This window comes from Cornus florida, unplaced genomic scaffold (assembly GCF_030987335.1).
Source record: "Cornus florida cultivar Cherokee Brave unplaced genomic scaffold, ASM3098733v1 CherokeeBrave_3.0.0_Hap2_scaffold_270, whole genome shotgun sequence".
Lineage (NCBI taxonomy): Eukaryota > Viridiplantae > Streptophyta > Magnoliopsida > Cornales > Cornaceae > Cornus > Cornus florida.
In genome coordinates this window covers 18,190-29,464 of record NW_026775772.1, presented here as the reverse complement: position 1 = coordinate 29,464, position 11,275 = coordinate 18,190, and the positions used below count along the sequence as shown (strand labels likewise).

Here is an 11,275-nt window from a genome sequence, read left to right as displayed (position 1 = left end):
GTTGGGAAGGAAAAGCTTTCTATCCATTCTCTGGCCAGTCATTCTCATGATTGTTTTCTATGGCCATGATCGTTCGTTTTAAGTCCCTTTCTCTGCCGTTCACATGTTCTTACCCAAATAGGACTCAATCGGAGGTTTTCCAAGCACGAAAACTACCATACAATGGAAATCAAGCTGTTCCTATCCCACCCAGTCATGTTCAACTTCGAAGCTTCTTTGATCAAAATCTTGTTTTTCATAGGCTGTCTGCTTTCTATCTTCCTAACAAAAACACTCTTTTTAGAAGTTAGCTTTACCTATGGATCTCGGCGCCTTTCATAGTAGAATTTGAGATCCGCAGGCTATGAAAGATCTAGCGTCTTGCTTGTAATAAGTAGTCATCTTCGGTCACTTAGAACCCGGAGAACAGGGATGATACCTTTCTGCTCGCTCTCACCATGAAGATAGATTGGCAAATAGACGGAGACGAGAGGCTAGACGAGCACTGTGCGTATGATTTATTGTGCTCTTTGCAAATGAGACTTTCTTAGACCATTTCCCACACTCAACGGATGGTTTTTCTCCTTCTGGTGCAATCATGCATGCCACCTATATAAGGTAAAGGGCGACCCCTTATTCCGAGAAACCCAAGGTGGTATACGAGTATAGACGGTTATTGAGATCTAGCTTTAGCTCGTGATGACGAGAAAGTGGCTCAAAAAGTAGCTACAGCGGAGCGGTAGTTATTGGCTCAATCAAGTGCACTCCGTTCACCCCCCTTTTTTTATTGATTCATGAAATTCTAGATCTGACTTTGTTCGACTGGAATATGGAATCAGCCAGAGCTGGCAATTGTCCCTTAAAGTCAGTGATGGCCGCTTGCAAATCAACTGGGAAATCCTGGTGTTGGCTGAGTGTTGTGAGCACTGCTGTCAATTCCACTTCAAAATTGGGAAGATCTGTGGGGTCATTCCATAGCAGATTGATCAAGGATTGTTTTCTTTCCTCTAAAGTTTGTTCTGGCAGACTTTATGAAGTAATGGGAGTGGTTCCTGAAGATGTACCTTCTTATTCTGTCACAGAAGTCACAACATTCTGGAAGAAATCACTTAGAATAGAACTCCAACCATTCTACTTATGGAAACCGCTTGCCACCGGGATCAGCCAGTTGTCAATTCATTTTGCTTCGGAAATAGAGGCAACAAAGCCACCCTACTTAGATATCCCCCGATCGCGTTATTGGATTAGTCAACTTTCTATCTGAACCAGACCCTTGCCCTTGCATTGAATGCAATATTTTTCAAAAACTTTCCAGAAGGACGTTCGCCAAACAAAAGAGTGGAAATGTATTATTTACTTGATTCCAAAGGTTCTTAGCCAACCGTTGACCGAGACTACCCGCTTGCTCATTTGCTTACTACGATGTTCACTTACGCGGGTCAGATTCGAGATTCTTGGCCTGCTGGTTCATTTTCTGTTGGTGGAGTGGCAACGACCCTCTACTCTTGAACTTTCAAGGCTCTTATTCGTTGAAGCCTTCAGAGAGAAATCGGGGTATCACCCCAACATAGGGAGTGAAGCAGTGTCAAAATACCCAATCAGTTAGTTGGGTCGGCATCGGTCCACCTAGCCAAGGCTTGTCTAAAAACCCAAGCATCCCATCCTTTTGTCTTGGCGATCCTACAACACTTCTCTTCTATGCCCCTTGTAGTGACCTTTAAGCCACTTTCTCCGCCTCTTTCTCAGTATTTCCCATTGAGTCATCCCTCGTCTGTTTTGCTGCCTTTTATGAGGCCCAGGAGTTCAAGCTTTCCCTTATGCTTGTGTTCTTCCCCCTCTTGGTCTGGTTTACGGTGCACCCACTCGAACCAGTTCTTCCTTCTTTAGCTTAGCAGCAGGTATGTGAGTCGGAGGTTTAGCATGAGCTGATTAGCTGGATTGGGGTTCGACCCCTGCCACAGAAACATAGGCTTGGGGTGAGGTTCATTCTTTTTCATGAAATAGGACAGCTCTTCATATCTCTTATAATAATAATGAGTTGGTCTCTTTTTCCACAGACTACTTCTCTCTATAGGCTTTCGCAGCATTTCTGTTCCGACATTGAATAGAGTTCTGATCTTCCGACATCTCACTCGTAAACGTCTAATCTGCCTTCCCTAAGCTTCATGTCTTCTCGCACGCGCGCACCAATCCTGGGTAGCATTCCGTGCTTGACTATTACTGGTATCTGTTTAAGTCCTATTGTAAGACCTATCTGCACTACTACCTCCTTCCTTTACCTCTCTCTGCTGGTCCGGGTACTGGTGTATTTCTTACTAGTGCTTATGGTAGTAGGCCGGCACGCAAGCCTTAATGATTGTTTTTTTTGACAGCGGATTACGCGAAAGAATTCATAGTAATTGAGTCAGAATTCCTAAAGAGAAGGAGTTCCAGGCAAAGAGGACAGCCTTGTGTTTGGGGGTACTTTCGAGCATAAGCCATTCTCAAAGGAGTTTCCACCTTCGTTGTACTCTCTTCTTTATGTATGAGAAATAGAAAGAATTGTAGAATTCAGTGAGTAAGATCCGCTCTGAACTTGAACTGCAGGAGGCCAATTCCGAGAGATTTCCTGATTCTTTCAGGCAAGTGATCGAACCGGCTCTGCTAATGGTTCTTCTGGGAATGCTGTTGAATCCTCTTGAGAGATGGAGTGAATGCCATGGCCAACCTATTTCTTTTGACAGGCACAAGTGTCCAAATTCGATTCAAGCACCCGAGTTCCGTGGGAATGGATTGCCATTCCTATGAATAGTCTTCAAAAAGAATACACATCCCCCTGCCCACCGAACAATGAACATGAATCTTTGGGAGGACGAGGTGGAATCCTCTAGTTCTCCCGGGGATATGTGCCTGGAAGAGGTGGCGCCAAAGCTGGAATCGTTACCTTTAAGTGGAGTCTGTGCTATCATTGCCAGATAACCTCACTATCTCATTTACGCTTGTGCAAGAAATTCCGCTGATACTCAATATTGAATATTATTTACTAATATGGGTAAGCTTGTCGCTTTGGTAATCCTTCGTAAAGGGTTCTTCCCTTTTCTCTTCTTCGAGTTGACACTTCAGGAATAGCTGTGTCTTTTAGATCGTCCAATCAGTGGTGGTAGGCCAAGATATTTGGTATGTGGATTACCTCTTGGAATGCCAAAAATCTCACCCAGCAAGTCCTTATCATCTTCACTGACATTGCGACTGAAAATCAAAGATTACATTATGTGTTGCCCAGTTAGATGCTCATAACGCCACAGAATCTGTCGAAGAGTGCTCACTTCTTCCACAGCAGCCCTGAGAATATAGAGTCATCGGCGAAGAGCATATGCGAGATAGTTTTGGGGCTTGACCGACTGATTTTGCTGCTATATGAGAATGAAGTTTTTAGAAAAGAGACTAGGTCGTAAGGCGAAAACTCAATGGAGGACGAAAACACGGGGTTTCCTAAACTTTCCACTTTAGAACTTTAGCGCGAGCTCTCTTTCTTAGAACATCTGATCAATCCTACTACCTATGAAGAAAAGAGAGGTGCTGGTCCCCAGGCTCACCGAATCGACACAAAATGGAGTCATTGAAGGAGAATTAGTCATTTTGCTGCTATATGAGATCGAACAATTGAAAAAAGAGACATCTAATAAAGGCAGAAATGGGGTTGACTCATTTACCAGCTATATGAGCATGAAGAAATTCCATTTTCAGATTGTCTTCTTAAAGGAAATTACGTTCTTAGGTTTTCCAGCTATAGGAGACATTTGTTACAGGTCAACAGACAGCCGAGATTCTACTCGAACAAGAAGGAAGGTTGATGAAAGTATGCGTCAATTCCCCCCCTTTTTTAGTAAACCTGTTCAGGCGTTGTTGACAAAGCCCAACCTTGAGAAGAAATACATCAGTCTCAGACGATCTAGATTTGCCTCAATTCGCTCTTGCCTGCTAACCCCGTTACTACATAGAGGGATTCAAGAAGAGAGTCCCTATGAAGCGTGGCCAAGAAAGAGTTGGCCCCAGTCTTACTCGAAGCAGGTCCGAAGGTAGTTGAAAAAGTCTTTGAACTGAACAAGCCAAAGATGCAAGATTGAAGTTAAGACCACCTGCAACATCGCGCCATCTCTCTCATCATTGCCATCATCTACTTCTTTCTGAGCCCTCGTCCCTAAATTCCTTAGTTTAGGCGGATACATGCATAGGTCACTAAGATGAGTTCTGGCATAGTAGTCACCGACGGAAATGGAATTCCTCTCGGGTTGGACAACACCAGATACCCAGTAAGGGAAGAAGGGCTATTGTAACAAAGTTCATTGCTGTCACTTATTGATTGGTCCATGGATCGAAACATGTCTCACGCAAGAGTAGACATTCCGACAAGTTCATGTAAAATTGACCACCATGGCCTTCCTAAGTGAGTAGATTCCGCAAAATAGGAATGGTTGTCGTAAGCTTTGTTGGCCCCGAAAACTCCGATATTTGTCCGAGATTGAAAAGAGAAAAAGAAAGTTCGACTTGCATGTGTTAAGCATCTAGCCAGATCATTGATTCCTATTTGACCCCGGGATCCCTTCTCTAACGATTGGAAATGCTTCCTTCTCTATATGAGAGATTCAGTTCGTGAGATAGTAGCTCGCATGAAGTGACTTGACTTGAGAGGGTCAATTAGAGGAACAGAGGGGCTTTTGAGCTTTCATTTCAGTCATTGATGATCATTCGATCTATATATGGAAATATGGCACACGGATGAAACTGAAGAAAGAGAAGCATTTAGAAGTGCTTTGGCAACATACCCTTATAACCCCCTTGCCTTAAAAGATGACTTCCCGACTGCATTGAGGAAACGAAGAAGACATAGCTCGCATCTAATTGTCTTGCTTCCTTTTTTGTAGTGAGAGAGCTAATATTTTCGTTTTTGCTGTCAAATGTCATTCCTCAACTTCCGCATCTTCGACTTTTACGCGAATAAGGATTGGAAATGAGTTCAATCTGTTTCTTGTTTCTGACTGAGTCGCTTGCTTGTGCGCGGGCTGCTAGGCTGCTATCATCTTAACGCCGAACTGAAGCACTGTGATTTCGCTGACTATGTGGTCAATGCCTTGCCTGGTAGTTTGTTGGAGGGCAGAACTCCACGTGAATTGGAATACTAGATTAGGGATTGCTAATGACTTATCCCACCCGTCAGTAAGATCGTGACTATGACTCTTCTTCGAGCCCAAAAGCTCTTTTTTTGGTCGATCAGTTCATTTCGGAATACCCCCTTGATGGGGAATGTCGGGCTAAACTTGCCATCAGATGATATGAGGAAGAGTACGCAGCTTCGGCTGGGAGACTCGCACTAGAAATAATCTATGAAGATTCCGAGTCACGTCGTCTTGCTGAGCCTCACGCAACAGACCCAAAGAAGGAAGTATGCAGGTCTAGATCTTATCCTGAAGAAATAAATGAAAGAAAAAAGCCTCTTCACCCCCTCAAAGGGTGATACGCGGGTATAGTTATTCTACTCTAGTCAATTTAGAAACACCAGCCAGAATTTAGAAAGAAAGCTAGAGCTTAGGAAATAGCGATACACAATTACTAGAAGGCTCTTCCTTATTGGTTGCGCACGCAATAACTCTTACATCAGCTTTGTATCACTCTCCATAGCAGGTTCAGGTTTGTTCCCCCATCCGTAAACCCTTCATCTTCGTACCTGACGCATCCGGCTACTAGTATTAGCTGCCCCTGCTTCTTCGGATGCCTTTGACTATGAGGCCTATGCCCATGCCTTCCCATGGTAAACTCAATCAACAGGTTCAACTGCGAGTGCTGCTCCTTCCTGCGAGGTAGGGCAGCAGTAGATCGATAGAAAGCAAATGAGATTCAATTTCCTTACTACTAAGCCACCACACCACGGGCAGAAGGACCTATACAGATGAACCTGGCATAGCTATTATAGACCCCTTCATTAACTGACCGTTCAGAATATGCTCATCTTTTTAAAGTCTTTGAACTTAATGCTGAGTTTGTCGAAGGATTGGATCAATACTCTTTCCTCCCACGTAGAATATTGACCTAAAGAAGGAATCCTACATAGCAAACATGAATGTTTGGTATAAGGACAAGAGCATTTTCGAGCGTGTGCCCTTGCCCCTCTATATATGACATTTCTATCGATGCTTTGCCGAATTTCGTGCCCCATGGGAATACAACTCTGATTTAGAGGTAGATTGGGACATTCCTCGGTATAACCTATTGGTATAGGCGTACTACAAAGAAACCTTTGTTCACGTACGATACCCCTGTCTGTTCTCTGTGATCAAAGCAAATTGAAGCTTGGTTCTTCTTTCTTTTTAACCGTTTGCACATGCTGAGGGGTAAGGTGGCGTAGTCAAGTATAGGGGGGTAGCTAAGGAATTTCTTCCAAACTCTCTGGGAATTTCTTACATAATAATATCTTGCACATAGCATGAAAAGGCGTAGCCAAGCCTTACTGTGGACTGACAGCACAGCCACATGATCCAAGCGTTCTGCCGGAGACTGGGTGTCAGATAAGAAGAACCTAACGCCCTAAATCGGTTCCAGGACCTCCGTTCAGTTAGTAGAATGGAAATTGGACTCTCATTCTTTCGCCGATCCGGTCTATCGCCACCATGAGCCTTGCGTGCTGGCAAGGAGGGGGTTTCGGGCTGAAGGCTGTGCCCATACCTTCGTCGGAGACACACCAAACCCCCCAACAACCGCCTATCTCGTGTAATTCTGTGAAATTCTGATCAAACTTCAGATCCACAAGTCACCCTCTTAGCGCACAACCATCTATTCGTCCGAGACCCACTTCGCAGTATATGAAATGTGGCGAAACTCAGTGTGTGATTGGGCATCTCGCAGCTTCCCCAGAATGTGTCAGTTTTGGCTTGGTCCGCGTTTGATCCTTTGATACCGACCTATTTCAATAGGAGAAGCTCGGGAATCTTTCGTATAGGCTTCACCTCTGTTCTCAACCCTTCAGTTCATTCCATCTAACTTATTGAGGAAAGCAAGCGCCCGCTTCTCTTACTTAAATGAATAAACCGATCTGATTCTCCATTTGTGATGCAACATAGAATGAAACGGGTCTCGCTGCTGCTTTTTGAATAGCACTTACAAACCCCCCGATTTTCTCACATTCCAGGGTTGTTGCTATGCCCAAGTCTTGCTTTGTCCCCAGCACGTGATAATGGATCGCTACTGATTCAAGTCCTCCCACACTGAACATTGGGAATAGAAAAATAGATCTCTCTTTCACAACCAAGCGTACCAATACATAGTCAGTTGCACTAAAATGGCCTCCTTGCACCTATAATTCAGTCTGTCGACGAAAGCCTAAAAGAAAAAAGGGAAGTGCCGACACATGAATAGGATAGGTCTTCCCAGCAGATTGATTAGAGAACTCCCCGTGCTTCCTGCTGATGAGTTAGCGGGCAGCTTATCCAATCTGTGCTTTAGTCATAATAAATAGGATTCTCCCCTGCCGCCCTTTCAACCGTACAATCTTCATGCTCAGTAGCAAGGCATCCCCTTTTCTTTTATGATGAGCTATTCTAACTATGCTCAGAGCACTCACTTATGCCCTGTAAATGGAAAGCTTCTGGTCAGCATAGCTTCTCTTGCTGGTAGTATTTCCCTAGCGAAAAGCTAAGAAAAAAAAGTAGTAGGTAATTCAGCATCAAGAAAGTCTCATACATTGGGGTACGAAATTAGGCTGCGCATCCCAAGAAAGATCCGCCCCCGCGTCCGGTAGACGAAGCTTTGGTCTACAGAGGTGTAGAGTTTGGCTAGGTAAGATAATGGGTCAGGGTTCCCCTATCTATACTCTGCTTCTGTACTAGACCTTGCTTTCTGAAGCTTTCAACCTTGCTCCTGTCACCTAATCTGAAGTTCATATGATCGGCCTGGGAAGAGCGAACTAGAATGCCTGGGCCGCTAACAAAGAGCAAATTCTCTGATCCTCATTATCTAAACAAAGGGGTAACATTGGAAATCCATTTCGTAATTCAACCTTACCCGGGGTCAAGTTTCTAGGGCTTACCAAATTCTGATTTGACCTTTAGTACGGAATGGTGGAAAAGACCCGAGCGAGGGAATGAGTTTGATCTTATGAAAAGACTCACACTATATACGGAATTACGTTGAGGAAGATGCGAGTGAGTTCAAAGCATAAGCATGAACTAACAAAACAAAGCAAATATGGTCCAAAACAACGCGAGTCTCACACGCAGATGTTGATTCTCCGTTACACCTTTCACCCCTATAAACCCTGAAAGTTTTCCAGTTTCTTCGGCTACGAGAAAGTGCTCCTCTACTTTTGACACTTCTCTGCACGCTGACTTTCTCTTTTAGGAAACAACAACTACTTGCGCTATTGTTTTTTCTTGTTCTTATCTCTCGGCCTGTCCGGTGATAGGGAAAGTCAAATCTGAGATTCTCATATAATAATGAAATGAATTTGAAGTGGAATGTTCTAATAGGAAGCCTTGCTTATGTCTTGAGAAGGAAGCCCTTCGAACATCTGTAATAGTCATATAGGAGGAACTGCCCATGAACCTTGTTCTTTATGCTAAACAGAGAGCTGTATCCCAGCTCAGAAGGAACGATAGCCAAGGCTAGCTATAGGAGCCATTGAGACCCTGTGATTAAGGTAGCTTACTGCGCTTAGAGAGCCCGTAGACCTGTATTAGAGAGACTGCCCTGGATAGAGTCCAAGCTGCGTAGCCCTCCCCTCCCCAATTTATGTGAGGGAAATCCCGGCTCTCCATATATGAATAAAATTCTTGGGCTAGAATAAGACTTACTGTAGTATTTTAGTAAGCGTATATAAGCAGCTGTTTAGTGTATAAGCAATTCTTTCTTTAGTGGCCGCACCGAAAGGGAAGGTACCGGTGGAGGTTGGTTGAAGATGATGTTACACGGCGTTCAGAACCAGCCTTGAAGTGAATGAATTAGAAAGAACGAAGAAGTAAGGAAATGAGACGACTCTTTCTTGAACTATATCATAAACAGATCTCCCCCTCCACACCAATCACGAGTTTTTCTCTATTCCTCTCGTATATCGTCGTAACGCCCTTAATGCTAGGTTTTGAAAAACACTTTTCATGTCATTCCCATTTAGGTCCGATTCGGATCCCTCCGTTGTTTCCTTTTCCTTCCGCACCTTTTCCTCGAAATGAGAAAGAAGATGGTACACTTGAATTGTATTATTTAAGTTCTTATTGCTTGCCAAAGATCCTACTTCTACAATTGGTAGGTCACCGGGTTATTCAAATCAGTCGTGTTTTCTGTGGTTTTCCCATGTTACAACTTCCGTACCAATTCGGTCGATCCGAAATGGATCGGTTAAACATTCCATTAGGGAGCCTGGTCTTGACTCTTCTGTGTGGTATTCATTCTCGTTCGGCTCTTGGAATCACATCCAGCAGTGGTTGGAACAGCTCGCAAAATCCAACCACTTCACCTACTTCATTGCCCCCAACCATTTCTCGTACCTCTATTGAAACAGAATGGTTTCATGTTCTTTCATCGATTGGTTATTCCTCTCCGTTCGTATCTCTTTTTCCAATTTTGGTCTCGATTAGTTCACAAGATTGAATGGCCAATTATCCTCCGGACCCTCGATTCGATTGTTTTCCAAGAATGTTGAGCCGGGTATTTAAGCCATGTATCTGGGAGGAACTGCAAAGAAGGGCTTGAGGCTTTTTTTCCTATATTTTGTCTTGCAGCTATTTCAATAAGAATATATCAATCAAATTGTCTTTCTATTTCCATTTTCTTATCTAATGAAAAAATCAACAAAAGAGATTCAGATTTTTATTTAGAATCTTGATTCTATATATGTCCAATCCCTAGTGGTGGTGGGACCAACCAAGATGTATGTCGTCCGACCCGACCTCAGACTCTTTCTTCCCGACCTATTTGATTCTCTGGCCGCAGTTATTTAGGCGGTATCCCGAGATTGAAGAGATCTAATTCCTCTCCGGAACACACGAAAGAAAGATATGAACTGGGTAAATAGAAATGGAAAAGAGATGTTGTAAATTCATCCAAATGTGAAGCTTTTTCTACATCCATATGATCTACTAAAGTAGATCGGTATTGCCCATATAATGAAAGCAGATCTTGGTCCATGGAGTCCCAAGAAGGTAAGAACGTCAACCTGTCCGATGCTTCTTCGGCCAAATACGATATACAAGTGGGACCTGAACTATGAGTAAGCTGCGCGAAAAACCTCTTCTTTTTTCCGGTTCCGCAACAACTTGGACGAAATAGGGTTCTACCGGGAAACCATGGATTTTTGAGTTTTCGCCATTGGTTACTGGTCGAGCCACTTACATGGAATGAAATCAGAATCTCTGGAGATCTTTCCTCTCCACTTACTCGTAACAGGCTTTCCCTCTGTAGAAGACTTCTTCCGAATGGCATAATTTTCCAATTTCTTCCTCGATCTTCAAGGAAAACTGACTCCTACTACTCCTCCTTCTCCTTTAGGATAGGATCGTCGTTGGTCCTTCTTTCACTAATGATCTAATGATCTCGGCATTTTCTAGTAGTTCGCGCGAGGTACTATCCTTTCTATCGCTTGCGCTTGCTTTTCACAACGGTCTCTCTCTTCTATAAAGCAAAGCGCATGGCGCTGAAGTGAAGAAAGCTCAATAAACACACACGAACACGATGCAGGGCATAGCATAAATGAGACCGATGATCATTTCATAAAACATATATGCTTGACCTTTCTCGATGCTTTTTTTGGGTGACTCACCAACCGACCCAACAGTGATCGATGACAGAATGATAGAAGCCTTATAGTTCTTCACGCTCCTGAGCTCTCCTGGTCGATAGTTTCTCGACCGACTTATATCAGACTGAACGTCGAAAACACAACTCTTCTTACTTGAAGATATTTCTCTTTTCCTTTCCTTTATGCATTTCTTCGAATCCCTCTTCATCATAGAGCTCCTTGGACTCTAAAACAATCAAGAAAGAAATAAGGGAGTCCAAGAATCTCTTCTCAAATGCAAAGTGTGGCCAAGCCCATGAAGAGTCTCCTCAGGCTCTCGAATACCCCTTCGAGTAGCACTGTGTTACTAGCTGCTCCTCTATCGAAGTAGGTCGGACCCGAATAACGAAAGAAAGATATTCCATTTCCTAGATATAGGATTGAGAATCAATAGCAAAATATCATATTTAAAACTAGAGGCGAGTTTGCGCGGCAGACTTGGCCCTCTTCTAGAAATGCTGACTCTGCTAGGACTCTCCGTATTCCAAGTATTGA

General features: G+C 43.5%; 2 protein-coding genes across 2 annotated transcripts; one reads left to right on the top strand and one right to left on the bottom strand.

Moving 5' to 3' along the window:
• The first annotated feature begins 6,441 nt into the window (after window positions 1-6,441).
• Window positions 6,442-9,612, top strand: LOC132290798 (putative cytochrome c biogenesis ccmB-like mitochondrial protein). The gene has a single exon (XM_059790143.1). It carries the CDS (start codon window positions 8,974-8,976, stop codon window positions 9,592-9,594), a length of 621 nt encoding a protein of 206 aa, XP_059646126.1. The 5' UTR covers window positions 6,442-8,973; the 3' UTR covers window positions 9,595-9,612.
• A 308-nt stretch (window positions 9,613-9,920) lies between these two features.
• LOC132290799 (uncharacterized mitochondrial protein ymf1-like) lies at window positions 9,921-10,934 on the bottom strand. Its single transcript, XM_059790144.1, has one exon. It carries the CDS (start codon window positions 10,423-10,425, stop codon window positions 9,937-9,939), a length of 489 nt encoding a protein of 162 aa, XP_059646127.1. The 5' UTR covers window positions 10,426-10,934; the 3' UTR covers window positions 9,921-9,936.
• Between the last annotated feature and the right edge of the window lie 341 nt (window positions 10,935-11,275).

Excerpts from the sequence above, each read along its gene's own strand:
- LOC132290798 (XM_059790143.1), top strand. The coding sequence starts at position 8,974 with ATGAGACGACTCTTTCTTGAACTATATCATAAACAGATCTCCCCCTCC.
- LOC132290799 (XM_059790144.1), bottom strand. The coding sequence starts at position 10,425 with ATGCCATTCGGAAGAAGTCTTCTACAGAGGGAAAGCCTGTTACGAGTA.